Below are 23,102 nucleotides of genomic sequence, written 5' to 3'. Positions count from 1 at the left end.
TGGCTAGAACTCGTTTCACTGGTTGGTGGAAGTTCGATGATTGGTTAAATCCATAGACAGTATGGTTAAATCCAGCGCAAATCCCATGTGGACTTTTTAATTTATTTATTTTTCTAAAATAGTCATACGCCAGAAATCGGGCACCAGGCCCGAGTACTTACACCCCCCCCCCTCCTTAAACATTTTCTCATCGAATCTACACGATTCACGTAGGTCACCGGGTTTCAAAACGGCGAATTTCGCCGAAAGGTGAGTGATTTTCATGTCTGGTGTGTGTGTGTGTGTGTGTGTGTGTGTGTGTGTGTGTGTGTGTGTGTGTGTGTGTGTGTGTGTGTGTGTGTGTGTGTGTGTGTGTGTGTGTGTGTGTGTGTGTGTGTGTGTGTGTGTGTGTGTACACAGAACTTGGCATAAAAAGTCACTTTCAAAAGAACAGATGGTTGTAATCTGTAGTCAAAATATTCCTTCATTTAGAGTCAATTTTGGTTTAAAGTAACATTTCTCCAAGCTACATTAAAAATAATCAGCTTTCATCCCTTTTAAAATCTTTTATGGTTAAAAACTATCCGAAACGTCCCATATCTCCTGTCATCATAAGCCATAGTGTAAGCTGTGAACGCTTGTCGTCCCAGACTCACATACTTCATTTCATCCAGTGTTAACATGGAGCTAGACTGCAATTGCAACTTTGTGAAAATCTGTCCTTCATCCCTCAACAAACCGAGTCAGTTAAAAGACAACAATTATTCCCTTCAAATAAGGAATTATTCTTTAAAAAAAAGAAAAAGAAATGAAAGAATAAAAAGAAACAGCAAACTTGGATTCAGCTCAATGTACCTCACAAATCTGTTGGATTATCCTCTCTGGCTGTCTTCTCAGACAGAGAAAGCACAACTTTGATTCAGTGTTTAACAAGTCTTTGATGGGGTTTGAGTCCTTTGAGTTATATTTGTACCATATATGAGACCCATGTTGTCTTCAGCTTTTGACCAAACAGAGGCACATTTAGAGCATGTGCATGTGGCCGTCTGAAAGGTAAGATATGCGGCAGGCTTTGGTACTTGTAGTATGCACAGTTGTTGCATGTTTTCTATGTGTGTGTTTGTTAATGGGCCTCTATAGCTCAAGTGATCAAATCTGAACAATCTCAGGTGGGTCAGCTTGGAGAGATTTTGAAAATGTGTTAAATTAATCAAACTGCGATGGAAAAAAAGTCCAGTTTTCTACTGCCCAGCACTGCTGGGATCGCACTGAAGCAGCCGGACGATGGAGGGATCGTTCTTCGCTCCCTCAACAAACTCCTCAAGGGACAGTTTACCTGTGAGAGACAGACAGACAGACAGACAGACAGACAGACAGACAAAGAGTATTGTTAATTGTCCTGTTTATGTGTTCTAGCAGATCTAACTAGATCAAAAATAGATTAAATGAAAACAAAGAGCAGATATCTTCCCTAAGGTGATGTGACACGTTATCAAAAAAATTATTTTACAGAGTCTCTTAAATATCTATAGCAATACATTTTTAGTTAATTTGTTTATTTAAAGTTTTTGATATTAATAAACGTCCGTTACATTCAAGCCATTGCCAAATGAGTTGCTACAAAGTTAATTAATCAGCTCCACACAACTCTCTCTGTATTTCTCAGTATGGCTGTGTTCAGAAGATTGTGTCGTCCGGTGATTTTCCCACACAGAAGCTCGATTGAAGATAATTAACTCTTCTGAAGAGTCCATCATGTCCTCCGTGTCCTCCTTGGCTACTAGCAACTGCGCATGCACGATCACGTAAGGCTTGTATCATGTGGACGCCCAGAGAGTTTTGTTGTCATTACTCAGAATTCCTCATGGGAGCGACAGCAACTACGCACTATAGCTTTAAATGGCTTCAACTTAAAATGCTAGAGTGCATCTACAGAACTTGACCAGTGTTGCCAGATTGGGTTGACGTTTCACTTCTTTTAATAAAATAAAATAAATTGAGAGTGACGGGGCATTGAGTTCAGTTATAGGCGTTAAAGAAGCTACCGTTTCAGCAGAAAACACTGCAGCAAAGTGACTTACCATCTCGATTTAAGTCCATCTGCCTGAAGATCTTGTCTGTGCGTTTCTCAGGTGTGGACTCATCCTCAGGCATCTTCATCACAGAGGAAACCATCTTGTAAATAGCCTGAATACAGAAAGGTGGAAGTCATGAACACACATTTTAGTATGGAAGCTTTTATGTTTCTGACTGTAAATTATGTTGTTTTGGTAAGTTTATTTGTAGATATCTCAGTCAAAAACTCCAACGACAAAGACAACAATAAAGAGTCTACAGTCTGATCACGTTTCATATGAGTTATACCGGCCAGAAGCACAACAGCAAGGTTGCAACAGCTGGATTTTTTTATTTATATATATATATATATATATATATATATATATATATATATATATATATATATATATAGTGAATGTGTTTTGCTTCACTCTTTAGGTTTCCTGTGATATTTAAAAGCTAGCACTGGTAGTATATATTAATAGTGCTGCAAACTTTTGTTTTTTAGCCTGTCCCACCTTTCTATTAGACACTTTAACCTTAGAGTGTGAAATATTCCTCATAATGATGAAGAGTTTTGTCAGATCATCTGTCCAAACATCAATGCACCAGAGCAGCTGTGTACATCTGCATTCATCACACAGACACACACCACCAAGATGGTGATTAGGGCTGCAGGTATTGATAATTTTATTATGAGTTAGCTAGTTAGTGTAGTGATTTTTCAATTAGCTGATCTGACCAGAAACAACAAAATCTAGAGAATGTAATAACATATAAAATATAAGCAGTCCCTAGCATTTGAAAAGGGGTAATACTTTGGTATTTGTAGTAGATAAAGAAAAAATAATACATTTTAATATAAATCATTTCTGATCAACTAATTGATTATCAAGTAATTGGCATTAATAAAAAAGCATGGGTATGTTTTTTGGGGGGTTGTCAAATTTTGACAGCTGTATTGAGGAAGATAACTCAAGAAAAGAAGGTCACAGAAACTTCAATTCAACAATTAGCAACATATTTGCAGTAAAAATAATATTGCACTACAGCTGAAACAATTAGTAGATTACATCAATTGACAGAAAAAGAATCAATTAATTACTTTAAGTAATTTAATAAGCGTGTGTTGCTGTTCTGTTTTATATACTGTAAATGTACTATCTTACAGTCAGACAAAACAACGAATTTGATGTCACCTTGGATTCTCTGTGATTGTGTTGGACACATTTGACTACTTTTCGTAGACAAGGAAAAAAATGGGTGCTGAGGGGGCTGCAGCACCTTCTAAAATGAGGCATCATAAAAACCATCAGTTAAAAAAACAAACAATAAATAGATTAATTGATAATGATCTGATGGATATTTTGCCAATGTATCAAGGCACCCCTACACATGAACACACTCGCTCACTTTACACAGACACACTATAAATAAAGAGCAGTGTGTAGTGCTGAGTCAATATGAGGATCAGAGGAGGACTGCTCACATTTAGAATTACACCACAGTCAAGTCTTATTTAGAGATGTCTGAGGGGCTGAGAGGAACTGCTGGTTTCTAAAATTACACAGCTGCTGGTTTTCCTGCTGTGGGCAGTCAAATGGTGCCGAACACAGAAGCAGATGGATATATGGTGTAGCAACTCTGGTGTGGATGGCTAAGCAAAATGTTGCTTCACTGCAGGAGTAGTTTTAGGACCAGGGAACATGGTGTTACCATAATGGCATGCTATGGCCACTGAAGGACTGGGGGCTAAATAAAGCTCAAATGGCAGAAAGTCTGAACAGTTGAGAGAATGAAGGATGGAGGGAAATAAAGATAGAATGAACCAAAACAGAACAAAAACACTCTAGACCATAACAGTAAACCCACCGTAACGATCTCCAGCATCTCGGCCTTGCTAATGTATCCATTCCCGTCCAGATCGTACATACTGAACGCCCACTTCAGCTTCTGGTCCAGCCGACCACGAGAGGTCACACTCAGGGCGATGATGAACTCCCTGAAGTCTATGGTCCCATCTCCATTGGCGTCAAAAGTGCGGAAGACATGTTCGGCGAACTTTGAGGCGTCTCCATAAGGGAAGAAGTTGGCGTAGATCTTCTTGAACTCCTCCATGGAGAGCGCGCCGCTGGGGCAGTCCCGCAAGAAGCCCTTGTACCACTCCATGATCTCATGCTCGGTGAAGTCTGTGTTCTCCATCAGGTCCTGCATGACGTCGGGACGTAGCTTGCTGTTCTGTTTGCCCATGGTCGCTGCTTGTGTTTAGGCTGTGGGTGTTGTGAGGGCAGCGGCAATTTAGACTTCTCACAGTAAGGAAGAGAAAGAGAGAGAGAGGGGGGGCGAACAGAAAAAGGATTTTAGAAATAATATGAAATGACCTTGAGCCTTTTTGACATAAGAGGAGGAGGGAAGACAGTGTTGTAAAAAGGAAGGGGAAAAAAAGCGTACAGTCTTGATGCACTTTCACACTTTAAAAAGCTGGGCTACCTTCTGTTATATAATTAAATAATTAATCCTCATAAGACACTAAAATACAGTTTAAACCTGCAATATCTGACTTTTTGCCAACTTGGGGGCAGTGGAACAAGCTGTAAACAATACTAACATTATTACCTATCATCAATATACACTCTCCTTTCAGTTCTGTTTTTGGTCTCTATCAGCACCTGATGGAAAAATATCTGACTCTTTAGCTGCTAAAAACGAGGTTGGCCATCATCTACCAACTAAACTTAACTGCTTACAAGATGAGATGGATCAGCTTGGCTTACCACCTCTGCTAAATAATTTCCTGTGGGGAGTTTTGGGATGTCAAGTGCCCTAACATTATGTGTACTTGGGCTGTTAACATAATAGTGTTGTTATCACAAAGAGCAGTTATTGAAAATTGAGTAGAAGTGTTACTAGACAGTTCAAAACTGGCTCCCAACTCCTGACTTCTAAAAAAGGTCAATGTAAATGATGGAAAATATGTAAAACAACCTACAGTACTCACTACAAACTGTGGAATGATATTTTTTAATAAAATAATTTAAATGTTTTTATTCTCTTTCATATCATCTCTTTATATTAGCTTCACTGTCATATATACTGATGCATGAAACTTGTAGTTCTTGCTTTCATTTAGTCTATTTTAAGGCGGTAATTTAGTTGACAGTTTGCTGTCTTTTTAATCTTAACTGCACCTTTTTTACCGTTTTGTTGTTGTTGCCATTTCATGAAAAAATGCAAATAAACGTTATCATAGAAACTATGACAGTACACGAGATAAAAGAAAAGCAGGGAGATAAAGTTGAGTATGCGGTCTTGTGCACATGAACAGCCAGGTTCAGTCTTCCATGCACCTGCAACAGGAGACCACCAAATATTTTCATGGTGCACAACCACCACATATGCACAACTACGCCCACACTACCAGTGTAGCACACACACTGTTGATAACCCCAATTCCTGCCAATGTGTCTGTGCGTGCATCACTGCAGATGCAACTTCCATTTCCTGCAGGAGCTTTGATGCCGATGCGCGCGCGCACGCACGCACGCACGCACTTGTCTATGTTTCATGCATACTAGCCACGGAGCTGATCCAACTTGTAATGATGAGTCGTTGCAGAAAGTGAACAGGGAGCCTGAACACTCAATACAAGACACAGTTCATCATTTAACCCTGCAGCTCATATGTTTTGCACTTTCCCCTGTGAGACAGCTAGCTGCTGCTTATCTCTCCAGGCTTAAGAGAAGAGGGAAGCTGTTCTAAGCTTAGCTGCGGATAATGTTAAAATAAGCAATGTCAGGTCAGGCCAAATTACTGTAAAGGTATGTAGGTTGTTCCAGAACAGGAAATAAAGATCTGTCACCTCTTTGTATCCAGTCGATGTTTGTGGCCTCTCTTACTTTTTTTAAAGACTCCGGAGCTAAATTATGAAAGGGATAGTTAATAAAATGGAAAGAAACATACTTAGATTTGGCTGTCTAACTACAACTGTAGACTGGCAAATATAGACTGATCCCATTTGACTTGTCTTACGTTTGCTCTTTTAGCTGATCCATTAATTAATCAAGACTGATTAAAAAAGAGCTGCCTTCATGTTTACTTCCCTGGAAAGTGGGTGCTTTAGTGAGAATATGCTCTTCATGCCAACTTGGCATTATTGAAAAGGGATGCTTCAGTGGCAAACTCAACAGGAAACAAGAGGGTCCTGGAAACCAATCTACACAAATTGATTTAGCAATTTGGGCATTTTAAGTATAATTGTATGAATAGGTAGATTTGTGATGAAGTGGTTGCAGTTTGAATTAAACAGCCTGCATTTTCATTAGTTTTGCTAATGCAAGGACTCAGTCTTCCTGTCCCTTTATTTCACACTTGCATGTTCCATAAACAGCCAGCAATCATCCTTTAATTAACTCAGAGTAAACAATGGGCTCTAGCAATGTGGTAGCAACCTCTAATGAGTTCCCTGCTGTTACCCATAGTTCACTTCAATGCCAGTGTGAAAAAGAGATTAACACCCTTTTACATTCATCACTCCTGGAACAAAAGACAGCAGTGGTCCAATGTGTCTACCTGAGAAGGGCAACATAGGGACTGTTTACAATATAACATTACAACTGAAGGTATCAGCTAATAGGCTAGGTAACTATTTTGATCATCTATTAATCGCTTGTCATTTTTCAAGCAAAAGTACCAAATATTTGATGGTTCCAGTTTCTTCAAATGTGAGCATTTGCAGCTTTTCTTAGTCTTTTGATTAAAGTAAATTGAATGATTTGGGGTTTGGGCCTGTTAGTTGGACAAAACAAGACATTTAATGACATTACTTTGTGCTCTAGGATATATTTGATGGGCATATTTCACTGTTTTCTGATGTTTTATAGACCAAACAATTAATCGAGAAGATAATTTACAGGTTAATCAAGAATGAATTTATTTTTACCATTGAAACATTCCCAACATCTGAATTTTAAGGCCTATGAACACACCGTGGCATGTCAAATTGTCTGCTATAAAAAGAAGTCTACTTCAACCTGAGCAAAGATCAGGAAATATGTCTTTCCCTGGTAGATATTGTTTATTATCGGTTACTGAATGGCATCATTTGAAAAATATATCTTCAGGGTGTACATTCAAGTCTAAGTTTTCCTGTTTTAGACAGATTGTAAAACTAAAACAAGCCGGAAAATACGTAACTATACTACTTAAAAATACTGAATTTGCTCGATTAGATTTGCGGTATGACCCTGGTAGAGATAGATATAGAGATATAGAGATATAGAGATATAGAGATAGAGAGATAGAGAGATAGAGAGAGAGAGAGAGAGAGATACATATGTATATATATATATATACATATGTTTTTATGATACATACATACATACATACATACATACATACATACATACATACATACATACATACATACATATATATATACACACACACACACATACGGTTTTATTTCAGTTAGCTGGTTTGATTTGCATTGAGAGATGATTTTATGGAAAGTACCCCATGCCAATCTCTAGGTATGGTGAAGGGCATGTGATGATGGGGGGCTATTTTAATTCCAAAGGCCAAGGGAACTTTATCAGGATGCATAGTATCCTGGATCCATGAAATAACTGGCCTTTAAAAATCTGCCTGCCTCTATGGGAATTTAACATAGGGGTGTACTTACTTTTAATGCCAGCGGTTTAGACATTAATGGCTGTGAGTTATTTTGAGGGGACGGCAAATGTACACTGTTATACAAGCTGTACACTTAATACTTTACATTGTAGCAAAGTGTAATTTCTTCAGTGTTGTCCCATTAAAAGATATAATGAAATATTTACTAAAATGTGAGGGGTGTACTCACTTTTGTGAGATACTATCTATTCATCTATCCATCTACACCCCCCCCCCCCAAAAAACACACACACACACACAAAAAAAAAAACACACACACACACACAAAAAAAAACAAAATTAAATTACAAAAAAAAAAAAAAAAAAAAAAAAAAAAAAAAAAAAAAAAAAAAAAAAAAAAAAAAAAAAAAAAAAAAAAAAAAAAAAAAAAAAAAAAAAAAAAAAAAAAAAAAAAAAAAAAAAAAAAAAAAAAAAAAAAAACAAAAAAAAAAAAAAAAAATTAATTTTTTTTTTAAAATTTTTTTTTTCACAATTTTAGTTATGTCAGTGTATGTCTGTGTTTTAAAGAAAGAAACCCTATCACAACCAACTTAAGGTCTTATATCTCTATATCTCTCATTCAAAGTCTAAATACAAACGCAATGACTCTCCAAAGTCAAAACCCCGTTCATTCCACTAATCAACCATGCTGACTACCTCCATTCCTTTCATCCATAAACTCACTCTTTGTCTCATGCGGTGATCAAGACCGTCACATGTTTACATACACATACAATCTGCATTTTAATTTCTTAATGGATTGTGGAGCATACCATGATAATTGAGGCTGCATTGTCATGATTACTGACCATACAAGCACTCGTTTTTGGCAGAGAGTTGTCAAAAACACAAACATATTTCTTTACACGCCGCCTTTGATTCACAATAGCATTTAATTACAGTTTCTGTGTAGGCTAACGGATTGTTTGCTTTTAGCTGTGGCTCCAATCATACTTTCAGCCCGACTGTTCCCACAAACCGAGCCGACTAAAATGTTTCTCTCCCTATGACTCAACATGAGCGAGGGAAGGTTAATTAGTGCGCTCTTATCAGCTTTACAACATATAATGCCCATTTTTCACTTTAATGGAAAAATGCGAAATTGATTAATAAATACTAAAAATAATTAGTGTGATATGAACGGATCTTTGTCTCATACTGGATGCTCTGTCATTACTAAAAGGCAAGTATTTTACTTCTTTACAAATGTTTGGCTAGTTTTTAGACGACACGGCTGGGTGTAGTTTCTATGTGGAGTTTGCACGTTACTCCCTGTGGGTTTTCGTTTCCTCCCACAGTCCATAGACATGCAGCTATTGCTCCATGTGTACAGTATGTATGGGTACAAATGTTTATCTGCCATGTTAATGTAATTTCATCTCTCTCTCTCTCTCTCTCTCTCTCTCTCTCTCTCTCTCTCTCTCTCTCTCTCTCTCTCTCTCTCTCTCTCTCTCTCTCTCTCTCTCTCTCTCTCTCTCTCTCTCTCTCTCTCTCTCTCTCTCTCTCTCTCTCTCTCTCTCTCTCTCTCTCTCTCCTGTATTTTAAAAGAAGAAATGATGGCATGAAAGCTCAGACCTCTACTGAACATCCCTTCAACAAGTCACCCCTAAGAACCCTATTTCTGACTCTGAAGATCACTGCTTATAATTAACCGTTAAGACTCTTACCTTCTGCTGTTGGCAGACCTTTATTGGCCCTGTTACATAACCCAGGCTTTGACAAGTGGAGAGGCCACATGGTTGAGCCAAGTCTCTACCTCTACCGTCTCATAAAGTCAGGACAAGTGAGTGAACACCAGGCACTTTAACCTCTGGAGCGTGCCCGTGAGAAGAAGAGACCTGAGTCGGTGACCTCAGCCTGTGCAGGTATAATCCAGACAGGCTGTCACTTTCGGTTTCTAATAACACCGACAGGACACACATGTTGTTCAGTGTTTGAGACGTTGAGCGGAGGACAAGATCAACCTGATGGGCTTCGAGACCGATTTAGCTCTTAAAACCAACAACAACAATGCTGCTTCATATTCAACTATAGACAATATCAGGACACAACATCATCAGCGGCACCAACTATCTTATCCAACAACTACTGAAAGCAACACATCACGAAAACATCTTGGTTTCATTTCCATGAAATAAAAATATGGTCTGCATCAAACAATTATTTTCATTTTTGATTCATCTGTAGGTTATAATCTTAACAAATTGCACGGCCTACCAACCTAGCTTGCACGGCAGCTGGATTCTAGACAAATCATAAAATCATGCGAGAATCGCAGGTTCACATATAACACGAAAATCCATCTCGTCAGGCTTTCAGTAATGCGTTTGTGTCCGAACAGCAGCGAACCAAACCAATCAGCTTCCTGCGAGGAGCTACTGGCAGCTACGGGCGGGGTTTAGGAGTGTGTAATGGCCGCGACCGTTCGTTCAAAACAACAATGGCAGACGTAATAGACAGATGGCTCATCCAATCACCTGCCAGGTATTTTTTTGAAACTGCCTGCCCTTTTCCAAACAGTTTTCAATGGCAGCTTCTCAGATGGTTCTGTGTTAACAAACCATCTGGTGTGTCAGGTTAATGGTCTACTGCATGCAAGAAAATAGTAAAAAAAGAAAAGAAAAAAAAAGCCAAGATGACATCTTTAAGTGTCTAGTTTTGTTTTGTTAACCGTCCAAACCCCAAAGATATTAAATGTACTATCAAAGAAAAAAAGAAAAAGCAGCAAATCCTCATATATGAGCTGGAACCAGTGACTGTTTGACATTTCTGCTTAAAAAAGTGATCAAACGATTATCAAAATAGTTGCAGGTCCATTTTCTGTCGACCAATTAATCAATAATTTCAGCTTTAATATTTGTTTCAATATGAATGGAATGAAATCAGTGTTTAAATAAAAATAGTAGTAAGTTTAAAGTAAGTACGTAATAAATGTATCAGGGGCAAGAGAGAGCCAGAGTGATTAAAAGAAACCCGATCACAGACAGTGAGTTTGTGAATCACACATTCATGATGTAATATGATCCGTCTGCGATCAGGCTGCAGAGCTGAGGCCAGTCATTCTCGACCATGATCAGCAATCTGACATTCACCCACAGGTCAAAATTAAATGATGCTTCATCTCAGAACCACTCTCTTTCTCCTCTGCTAAGCAAGTCATGTATCAGTAATTTGGTTTCGCATTATCTGTTTTTGCAAGAGCTCAGAGTTGTGCGTTTGATTAACACAGTCCAACGACAGCAACATGGAAAGAAACCATAAAAAAAAAAACAGTTGAGAAGCTGAAATCAGTGATTTTTGGTGGCATTTTATCATTAAAAAAATGACTTATCCAATTAATCGATTATCAAATATGTAGCAGATTTATTTTCTGTCTTCTAATTGATGCACAAAAGGTGAAAAATGTGTGAAAGCATGCAGAATCAATGCCCTCCCATGCTTAAGTTTTTAAGTAAAGATGTTAACTTGTAGGTGGAGAACATTTTCATGCAGTTAGATGACTCTAGATGCTCTGCCAGAGATCATCATCAGTCGAATTAAAGTGCAGGATGACAAAAACTGGCATGGTAGCAAACGTTGCACTACTGAGATCCTACAGCACATCAAACACTCAACTCAATACCACTCTTGAAAATGTAATTTACTGCTGCATGTGAGCAACTGAAGACACATTATGTTGAGCAAAATTAAATAACGGGTTAGCCATTACGCTCACAAATGAGGCACGTATGAACTATGAGGTGACAGGCCGGTTGGTTTTGTGCCATTTTGGCTCAAATTTTACGAGATCTAAAAAGGATGGCCTGCAGCTCTCCTCAACATCTTAACACACTATACAAATCTATCTCAAAACCTCTTCTGGTTAGAGTCCACATGTCTGATCAGCAGCACATTTCGAAATATCAAACGCTGCTGCAGCACGACATAGCTTTGGGAGCACCAGTGCTCATGTTGCAAGTGTCGTGACGAGCGCTGTTCAGTGTAGCGTGCTTTAGTGGCTCCTTGCATATCTGACTGCAACTCTATCTCCTGTGTTATTTAGTGTAAGGTCAGGGGGCTGGTCTACTGGTCTGACCTGTACCAGAGGCTGACTGGGGAAACTAACATCTTCACAGAGATATAAAGGTAAAAGACTGAAAGTGAAAGTCAAAAGTATGATTTTGATGCCAGCAGTGTCATGAAATAACTGCATCCAGAGATTAGAGCGGAAATAATTGTGGATTAATCGATTGACAGAAATGAACTATTTTGATAAAAAGAAATTTTTTAAACTTTCTCTGCTTTCAGCTTCTCCAGTGTGAGAATGTACTGCTTTTTCGTTGTCATATGTTAAATTTGAATATGTCACCAAAGGCTCTGAAAATTAGAAAAACAAACATGCAAACATAAGACTGAAGAGAGGCTGAAGGTCAAATCACTCTTAAAACACAGCTCTAAAAACAGCCACAACTTCCTCTTACACTTCCTTAATATTTGTGGTAATCACAATAAATGCATTACTCATTACCTCGATCGGTCATTTCAATGGACATCAGTAGAATGTGAATATTGGTAAATGCTCTGACACAGCTGTCTCCGCCAACTCAAATATCAGTACAATTGACATTTAACTGTTTATTTTACGGCAGTTTTAAAAATGTAAATTATTTGAATTGCAACAGGTTTTTTTTTTTGCTTGACAATTTCTTAAACCATTTCTTTACTTCTCTAAATCCCATCCATACTGCCTTTGAGAGACCTAAGGCAGCAACATGATAATGCAGCACACATGAGCTCCCATTTTCAGCCAGAGAGCTTTATGCGTTAAGGTGTTGCAGAAAACCACAATCGTGACAGAGAAGCTATTATGAGCGAGCGAACAAAAGTGCAAAAAGGCAGGCAGAGCTGCAACAAACTCAGGATTGGACACACACACACACACACACACACACACACACACACACACACACACACACACACACACACACACACACACACACACACACACACACACACACACACACACACACACACACACACACACACACACACACACACACACACACACACACACACACACACACACACACACACACACACACACACACACACACAAAATTGTTACTGATTGCACGAAGAGAGTGCTGTTTACTTTGCACTGAATATCTAAATGTGCCTCTCTCTGAAACAGCATGCTATAAAGACAAAGGCTACAGAGATGGAAATGTCAATCTGTGCAATGACTAAACAACTCCCACCGCGGCCAGCGATATCTACTGCACGGCATGTGTGAAATGTGGTTTTCTATCCAAACAATTATCTGTGTGACAGGCCAAAATCTATTTTTTTTATCTCAGCATTTGAACCATGCTCTTCTTCCTTCAGTTTAATCTTCTACTCATCCTTTGCTTTCTCACAATCCCTCTCCCTGTCCGCTTTCTCTAAAAAAAGGTCTAATTCAATTCAAAAGAGCACCGACTGCTGCACAGAGGAGCATAACTACAGAGGATTGCAGCCAATGTGGCCAGTCTGGCCCAAAACAAACCCACGCAGATGAAAATAGAACATCTGTTCAAATTTAGCATACGTCTGTGAGAGTTCAGCATCTTGAAATGTTTGGAGGGATGCTTTTAACACCAAGGGGGCTATTATCTCGACTCCACCCTTGTGTCAGCAGCACCTCCGCAGGTCTTTAATGTTCTTGCTATATTGAGTAGGCTGTCTGAGGTGAGAGGAGGAGGAGCTGGACAGAGAGTTTTGGTTGAAATTCACTAAAAACCTATCAAACATTTTGGAGCCTCAAAGACAGAAAACTAGAGTCTGTGTCAGTAGTAGTTTTCGGTTTTCTTTGTGTGAGTGAACCTCTTTTCTCTCATTTCCCTGCATCTGCATTTGATCCAATTAACTTGAGCTTTTCTTGTCACTGTCTGTAACATTTAATTTTCTCCTTCTGGGTCCACTCACGCCTTTTCACATCACTGCCCGCTCTGATCACTTTGTAAACACTTCACAGGAACAAGAGGAAATTCAGCCATTACAGGTTCTTGTTTACATCCCACTAGTTGAAAACATGTTTGAAATGTAAAACTTCTTATTAAATATTATCCTTTAACTCATGTTCTGTTGTAGTACAAGACCTCACCTTGGACTCAGGGTAAACTGCAATGGGCCTGTTTCGGGATATAGTCTTATATAGGGTTCACTGTAAAAAAATAAAATAATGAAAGCTACAAAGCCTCACATTTAAGAGGCTGGAACCTGCAAATGTTTGACATTTTAGCTTGATAAATTATTTTATAGATTATCAAAATCATTGTCAAATATTTTTCAGCATTGATCTGATGCCACAGCTTCTTTGACGGTTACTTTCCTTCAAAGTACTTCATTCCTAAATGTTATGCCATGTAATGCCCTGAAGCTCTCCAGATGTCAGCTCATTAAAGTGAAACACATCTCACTGCTACAACACTGTCACTGTACACCGAGGATATATAATGAGAGGATCTCTACCAAAGGCATTCATTTACAGCACAACAAACATTTTAACTCACTTGTCAAGATAAAGCACCACCAGTCCAATAATGCTCTCTCTCTCTCTCTCTCTCTCTCTGCTTTAATCCACTGACTGACTGACTGATTGTGTATTGCCTGAAATAAGATACCCTGCCTCACTCAGCCTTGTGCGGCCGCAGGACTCCTTTTTCACTTCCTGTCCTCACTCATTCTACAATTAAATATGGAGAGAGTGTATGAAGACATCAAGCACAACCTTTACCGGCTCCTCTGAGGGTTAAATTTAGGACCGAAGAAGCAGCCTCATCCGATTAGAAAAATAGGTAAAGCTTAATCGGCTGCTAGCATCTTAAGAAACGCTACTGCACTGCAACGTTATGCAAGAAAATGTGTATTCCTGTTGTGTTATACAGGCGAATAAGACTGTTGGTAAGAGTTGCAGCTTCAACCTGTAAACTCATCTCACCTGAGTTGCAAAAAAAAAAAAAAAAAAAAAGTAACAGGAAGCGGACAAACTACGAGGGAGGGACGGACCCAACATTAGCGGCAACTTACCTCGCTTTTAAGTTGCTGTGGAGGCCCTGTTAAAAGTCTCTCTAATAGTCCATTACCTCGCGGTAAAAAGTTTCAGACACAAAGGTGGCAACAGGTTGCAGGAGCCACTCATGAGCTGGAGTATCCCGGCTGCTCTCAGTCCAAAACTCGACACCAGGCTTGTTCCGCTGCACAGACTCCGCTTTGCCCTGCAGACTCTCGCAGTGACGTCAAGACTGCTAGTCACGGGGTTGCTGCAGCGGCCAATGAGAAGCCGCGTTGTCCTGGCAACACAGAAGTTTTTTTCTGACTAATGAATTCAATAAAACATGATTATAATCATAGATATAAAACATTTTATTATATATATATATATATATATATATATATATATGGTTATAAATATGGTTATTATATTAACACAAGTGTGAATAGGTGCGTGTTAGGAGTTATGTGGTATTAAATAGTAGATCATGTTGGTGTGCTTTATAATATGTGCTAAATATCTCAGGAATATGAAAAAGATTGTAATACTGAACAGTCTTTTGGCATTACATGACATTAATGTGCATACAATACACTGTAGCTTTCATATTTATTCTATTCTATTTATTGTATATTTGTTTCTCTAAATACTGTATACATCTCCTCATTTCGATGTTTCCTTTGCTCTGGACCAAGATATTACCTTTCCTAGCTTATATTTTTTTCAATAATATTTTATATATGATATAATAATAATAATAATAATAATAATAATAATAATAATTATGAGATTAAAAAACGGTTGGAAAACTTTACATCAAATACTCAACGCTGCAAACTTGATGCATTCAGTCATGTAAGCAGGAACATCAAGCCCAAAGCATCATATACAAATGAACAAATGAACTGTTAGTATTAATTTCTGTTTACATAAGTTTATGATGTCATCATACATTTTAGCAATTGGAGAAAACTGAGTCCTGCAGCGGCACAGGTTCAAATCTGACCTGCTGCCCTTTGCTTCATGTCATCCCTCATCTATCACCCCCTTCAAGTCTATCCACTGTCACTTCATAATAAAGGGAAAAAGCCCCCAAAAATAATCTTTAAAAAAAAACATAAGCCTATACTGCCGTACAAAGCCAAAACGCAGTAACTACATATTTGGTCAAAATTGAGTTTAGACTGGAAATGGGCTTTGTAACATCTCCTACGTCTTGTGACAAAAACTCCTGGTTCAACTGTATCCCATTTCAGAGAAATCACTATGTCAAATTACTGCGTTCTGCCTTTGTTTACCCGACTTTGACTCGGTAGCTAGTACCAAGGCAAAGCGCAGTAAGTGAAGTTACTGCGTTCTGCCTTTGTTTACCCGACTTTGACGCGGTAGATACTGCGGTCTGCCTCTGTAGCCACATTCAAATCTACCAATCTGTCCGCCTCGCGCACAGCATCCTTATCACAGAGTCTGATATAGGAACGCCGTGCGCGAGGTGACACTGTGATACAGACCACCAACAAGCCAACATCATTAACCCAGAGAAACATGGCACAATCCCGAGGAAAACTTATAGTGTCTCTAGCTTTGAAACGCAAGTATCCAGACAGCGGTAAGGAACATGGTAAAATATGAACACCTAACCTGGCAAATAACACCTAAAACAATAAATTGCCGTCACTAGCTAGCGAGCCGCTAGCATATAAACCATTTTAGCTTACCTGCTCCCCTTGAAGGCAGTAACGTTAGCATCTATCCACTGTGGAAACGCTGTCATAACTGTTTTGTTTCTTGTTGTCTTCATTACTTACGCTATTGTAATGTATTTTATTAGGTAATCTCTCAGTTGAAGCTTAAGAGGAAGTTGTAAACATAGAGCTTTTATTTTGACGGGAAAAGGGAAGTGGAAAAAGCGTTGTATTTTCTGACCGTTGTCAGTGTTGTCAGCGGTTGAATTAAGTGAGACGTGCCGTCTTATTTTAGAGCCCAAACAGTGAGACAATATAAGAAACGCTCAGTTACACTAGTTTCATTTCATTTTATGAGTATTTTTTTATATGGAGATAGGCTACGTTCTCAATAAAAATATTAATATGTCAATATCTATTTTCAGTTGTCAGAGTAAAACATCTTTTTTTCAATGTCTCGCAAAATTGACTGACACATGAAATGGACATATGCACACCGTCTCACGCAACAACACAATTTTTCATATAAAGTAAGGCAGCATACTGTGACTGTGCCTAACGCATCTGCTTTATAATGTTGTCTAGCTTGGGAGTGTACACACACACACACACACACACACACACACACACACTCTTGTTATTCTGTTTGAGTTATGTTGTTAAATGTATATGAATTTTTAAGTGCCGTTTTATAAGTAACCTTGGTATTTAATGAATTACTTTTCAATTAACATAAAAACAAACACAAACAAAAATTCCAGCATTTTGATTGTGTGTAAAATTATAAGGATGTTTTGGGGAAAATAATGAGAATAACAATTTAATCATTTTGGACTGATGTAACAGGGGCATTACGACAAAATACTATTCTTGAATACACTGGATGAAGGTTACTACCAAGCACTTTCAACACTCAACCTATAAACATCCATAAACAAAACATAAAACCAATTAAAACAAATGAAAATGTATAAGGTATAAAAAAAGAAAGTTGGATTAACACATTTCAATTGTAGATACTGCACTCTGCCTTTGTAATAGTGTTTTAGTTGCTTGAGGTTAGACAAAGGCAGAGTGCAGTATCTACATTTTTAGGGTCAAAGGTCATATCAATGGTCTGTTTTTTTATGTATAACATTTTCCTTCCTGTAAAGGTATTACATAAAAGTATCAACACTATTGTACCTACAACATGTTTGGCTGGCCTGTATGAAAACTTTGATGCTATTTTTCTCAGTTTCAGTGTTGGCATAGTTACTGCACTTTGCCTTTGTAGGGCAGTATACAATCTTATCTTTTTCATATTAGCATAATATTTTATGTTTGACAAAAAATCATATTAACTCCAAGTGCACTAGCTTTTTCCTGCTGCTATTAGCAGCATCTCACAGTCATCCTCAGAAGATGGAGTTTACTTGTGTATTTTTGCTAACAAGAGTTTATCGGGTTAGAGGTTGTGACACTTGCTGCTGATAGGAAAAACAAAACAAATAAAAACCCTTAAAGCAGCATTTCAAATATTTCAGAAAGCTAAAATGATGGGAAAACAGAGGTATTAGCTGTTTGTGCGCCCGTGCAATGCATGTGTGCTCAGGTTACACCATGCAAAATTCTTGTCTTCAATAATGACATTTAATGCAAATGTAATTTGATGCAAATGTATTCTCTAACCATAGTTTTGCATGCATTATGTGTATTTTTTCCACTTTGCTGTTTTTCCCTAATGAGGAGTATTTGCAACCTTGTGCTTTGCAAGAATTCAAATGATAAAGATAAATAGTTGTAGACCTTATTTTATTTAAATTTTACTTTCTTTGCATTCACTTATATTACCTCTAGTTGATATATTTTGTTGGATGGACTTCACAATAAGCTTATTTATTTCTGAGTATTGCATGATATTGATGAGAGAGTTTATGGTTTATGTTCCCTTATGCCCAGTCATATTGGGAGCCATGCTTTGCCTGAAATAATTAGTGGAAGTCAAAGCCACCGGGCTTATTCAGCCCATATTCTTAATGGCCTTATAAAGTACACTGAGAACCCCTCCTGCTTGCTGAGTCAGCAAACACCTGACCTCTCTAACAGACAGAATGATTTGCTGAATTCAAAAACTAAGCATAACAGAGAAGTCATACATGTCTAAAAAGCATTCAGGACAGGTGCATGCAGGCATCATCTCAGTGATATGTGAGATAAAAATGTCATGTTGCACTTCTTTGCAATGTTGCAATTAACAGCTAACAATGTTGGCTATAAAAGAAATGTATATAGAAGTCATATCTCAGCAGGGCAGGACCAATGTCCCTCGAAATTTTAGTGGTATATTATGTTATATAAACCCTGACATTGCCATACCCAGAGGTTTAGTGAACTGAGATGCATGGATGAATGCATACTACAATGGAGACACATGCAACATTAAACTCAGGTCAGCATGTCCTGTTGGAAATATGACATGTTTACTGTAGAATATGAAAAAAAAAACTCTCATAATTATAGAAGAGATGTTTTGTGTGCACATCCAACCCCAGTTGTGTGCAGGTGCAAAAAGCATCTAAGCAAGTTTTTTTCAGGGGGTAATTTTATGCCTTTTTATTGACAGCAGAGGGATAAGAATAAATGGGGGAGAAATGCAACTACAGTTTTTCTTGATTGCTTTGACCTGCTTAAAGAAACTGGGATCCACTAGGTTTTCATTATCACTATCTCAGCAGAGCAGAAGACACCTATTGCAAATGTGTTAACCCTTTCTCATTGGATATGACACATTTTCCCCACCCTTTTGCAGAACAGTTAACACGGCTGTCATTCAAGCAGTCCATACTCCATTGTTTTAGCTATGGTAATCAAACAGAAACCATCTGTTCCTAACTATTAGAAACTACCTACATCAGTATGAAATCACTGAAGCACCTGTTTGACACTCCTTGACACAAATCTTCAATTAGCAATCAGTCAGCAGGGTTAGGCCATGTGGCCCCATCGTCAAGACAGAAGAGACTGAGTATCAATAGTGGCTATTTCTTATACTCTACAGTAATAGATGTTTATACTTTACTGTAATAGATTTTATTTTTATTTTCTTAATTTCCTGTACTCTAATAGATTTTATTTTGGTTTGGTTTGTATGTATGTATTTTGTGTAATATTTACAGTATTTCCGTTTTTAGCCACAGTTTGAAAATAAGAATCAATGGAATCAATAAAATTTGCATCAAATCATTTCTGATTCTGGATCCAATTCTTTGCAAGAAGGCAAATTTGACAACAAATGGCACTGGCATGAAAGCTCCCTACAGTAATAGGTTACAATTACAAGCAATGGTGCACTGATTCGCACTGAGTGCTGTATTTTGTATTTTGTTGTCCACTGTGTAATGGTTGATTGGAAGAGCTCATACAGTTGTTTTCAAATTGTGTTGTTTGAAGGCAAAATTTGCTTTTGGTGCATATTTTAAATGTTTTGGCACGGTTAGAGCCTTTTGCAAACAAAATGTTTCGTTTTGACCATGAGTGTCACTGTTTCGGCCTGTGTGTTAACTGTTTTGAAAATGTGGAGTTTGAGTTGACTGCTGTATCAAAGCAATCAAGAAAAACTGTAAGGTCCCGGTCATATTCAAACCGGGGATGTTTTGATAATGGTCAGTATATTTACCCCCAAGTTACATGGGCATCTCTAAAAACATGATTGAGAGAAAACTGTCACAGTTCAGAGGCAAAATAACCCAGGAGCACGACTTAGGGGGCAGAGGTAGAAGCAAAGAGTCTTAACTTAACAAGGATACAAAAATTAAGGCAGCTAACAGTACAAAGGGTTTGTACTGTTCTGGTTGCTAAGGCAAAAACACGAAATTTACAAACTGGGTCAAAACTAGGTCACGATCAAAAACTGTTTGAACAATAAACTTAATGTTGGGAAGCTTAGGCATAAAGCACAGAGACAATGTGCCTGGGGTGAGTGGAATGTACTGGGAACAGGTGAGTGGGGAGGATGTGCAGGTGAAGTGAATCTACTGATGGGAGTGGCAGGGTCTGAAATGACAGCAGAGTTACAACACAAAGTATAAACAAGCAAACAGGAAAAAATGATGAATGAGCAAACATATATTTTAAACCATGACAGAAAACATTAACATCCAGTTTTCAAAAACAATACTGTCCAATGAGTGCCATGCAATCTGTGATCATGATCAGTATTAGATGTTACTGGTTTTGTCTTGTTGTAAATTTGTCTTGTTGTAAATTTGGTTTCTTCTGTTTTCTTCATGACATTGGTGTAATTAAAATTATAACTGGAGAACTAGCATATTTCAAACAACAATGGTCAATAAATCCATTTTTAATGATTGAACTTGGATCATGAGTGACTCTGATGCCTGTACCAATGCAGTTTCAGGTGAGTAGTTCAGTGCCATTGTAGCATTGTTTGACATTATAATGCTGTGATTCTCATGTCGTTGACTTTATCATTCATCATTGTTACTCACTCTCAACAGAAGTGAGAGAGCTCATCAGTAAGTTGGACCCTGAGGGAGAGTCCTTGAGTACTGTGGAGCTAGCACTGCAACCTCTGACTAATAGGTTTGCATATCATTGATCTGACTGGAAAGCAATCCCCAACTCTAAACTCATCCATACACACACACACACACGCGCACCAGCCTGCCACAGTACAAACGCCAAGATGCTAACTCAGCCGGCCCTTGGCTCTGCACAGACTCCGTTATTATGTAACGGAGGCTATAAGACGAGGCTAAGTAGCTGGATGAAGAAGTCACTGAGCTGCACAGTAGAGGACCAAACACCTCTTCTCGTTGATCTGTTATCTAACCACACAGAGCAAACCTTGTGCTGCTCTGAACCCGCTGAGGAGTGTGTCCGAAGTTTCGAGCTGAGCTAAGCTCTCTGGCAGCCATCCCCTGGCTGAGAACTGTGATCTTATTGAGCAAATGTCTCTTAAAAGTTACACTTTCAAAAGTTCTCCACGACAAAAGATGACGAATGCATCATCATGACTTTGTTACTGTTTCTGTTGCAGTTCTCATTTTCAAGTTTCTTACTCTGACGCTGCAAAATTACTGAACAATATGTGCTATTATGATCTGCAGTAAAAGTGGTTTTATATGTATTTAGTGTATACTGAAGGTGTCCACTGTATCAAAAGACAAAGCATGTGTCACTGGACATCAGAGAGGAGCAGGTGATCTGACAGCAGTCAGAGAACAAGGACGGCTCTACTGAGTCAACCTGTGCGTCATGAGTAGCAGACTAATGCTCAAGCTGACTGGATTATACCCAGCAGGGGAATTTATTCTCAACCAGGACATGCTGAGAGCTGCATGTGGAGCTTCTTCAGAACCATTCTGCAACCACTCTGTTGCACTTCTGCAAGAAAACAGCACATGCAAGAGGAGAAATCCTCTAAACTTGTCCAGTAACATGGGGGGGAAAAAAAAAAAAAAAAGAAAAAAGAAAAAAAAAAAAAAAAAAAAAAAAAAAAATATAAAATTAAAAAATTATTTTTTTTAAAAAAAAAAAAAAAAATAAAGAAAAAAAAAGAATTAAGATAAAAAATAAAAAAAAAAAAAAAAAAAAAAAAAAAAAAAAAAAAACAAAAACAAACAAAAGCCGAAGGGGGGGGGGGAAGGGGGGGGGGGGGGGGAAAAAGGATAAAAGAAAAAAAAAAAAAAAAAAAATATATATATATTTTTTTTATTTAAAAAAAAACACAAAAAAGAAAAACAACCCCCACACAGAGGGGGGGGGGTTTTTGGGGTTTTTTACCAGCTTTTTACTTTTTTAGGGCCAACCTAAAAAAATTGTGACAACAGTGGCAAATACAATATTTGTTTTGCTGATAATACTTATTTACTATTTTCACACTCTTGTATTGTTACTTTTACTTAAGTAAAGGATCTCAATACTTCTCCCACCATATAGTGGTATCATGGTCTGGAAATATGTTTAATGCTTGGAGAAGTGCCAACTATTTATTACAGTTTTAAAAAGACACAATAATGTGCAGGATTGCAGCAAGTAAAAATGCCCCCACAGAGTAAACAAAATATAACTTAATTTACACCTAAATGATAAATGCAAGCACCCCATACAAGCCACCAAAACAGAACTCTGGTATCTGGTTCAATTCATTGAAACATTTAATTATTAATTGGAAAATATTACTACCCCGCATTATTTCTGACTCTTTCCAGATCACTTTATTAGTTTATCTCTGGAACTGACAGTAGAAAAAGAGTTATAAATAGATACATGTCTTGTTTCACTGCAATTTACTTCTGCCAGAAAATACAAGAAAGCAGATATGACAACCATTTATAAATCCTACAAAGTCATGTGCATTGTTTTGGAGTTTTATTTTTATCTGCTCAGAAAAGGTAAAGTGAAAAGCAACTGCACCTTGACTTCAAAGAGCTCTGCGGAGCCGATAAGCTGAGTCAGGATGAGGCTGTGGACTCACGTCAATAAGTTGTGCTGTTCCATGACAGCTGTAACACCACAGGTATCAAGTCCTCAACTGTCAACCAACATCAGACCATGACACGCCACACAACATGTTCTGTCATACTGAGCCATGAAATGTTTATTAGGAGGGGTGGTATTGAAAACTATGCTTTAATAAAATGTGATGCATTGTCCTTAAAATACAAAATAAAACTTGCCCTTTGACCTCCTGA

The 23,102-nt window shown here is 38.0% G+C and overlaps 1 protein-coding gene across 1 annotated transcript; it reads right to left on the bottom strand.

Annotated features, from left to right (window-relative positions):
• Positions 1-327: 327 nt before the first annotated feature.
• ncaldb (neurocalcin delta b) lies at positions 328-14,955 on the bottom strand. The gene is made up of 4 exons (XM_039820541.1): positions 14,755-14,955; positions 3,910-4,340; positions 2,061-2,166; positions 328-1,315 (listed from the first exon to the last, which is right to left on the bottom strand). Exons 2-4 carry the CDS (start codon positions 4,285-4,287, stop codon positions 1,221-1,223), a joined length of 579 nt encoding a protein of 192 aa, XP_039676475.1. The 5' UTR covers positions 4,288-4,340; positions 14,755-14,955; the 3' UTR covers positions 328-1,220.
• Positions 14,956-23,102: the final 8,147 nt, after the last annotated feature.

This window comes from Perca fluviatilis, chromosome 13 (assembly GCF_010015445.1).
Source record: "Perca fluviatilis chromosome 13, GENO_Pfluv_1.0, whole genome shotgun sequence".
Lineage (NCBI taxonomy): Eukaryota > Metazoa > Chordata > Actinopteri > Perciformes > Percidae > Perca > Perca fluviatilis.
Note: the sequence above shows the minus strand (reverse complement) of the source record. Positions and strands in the feature narration are given on the sequence as shown.

Coding starts and splice junctions, on each gene's coding strand:
- ncaldb (XM_039820541.1), bottom strand. CDS start 4,287: ATGGGCAAACAGAACAGCAAGCTACGTCCCGACGTCATGCAGGACCTG. Junction 2,167..3,909: donor AGATGCTGGAGATCGTTACG/GTGGGTTTACTG, acceptor TTCTGTATTCAG/GCTATTTACAAGATGGTTTC. Junction 1,316..2,060: donor GATGGACTTAAATCGAGATG/GTAAGTCACTTT, acceptor TGTCTCTCACAG/GTAAACTGTCCCTTGAGGAG.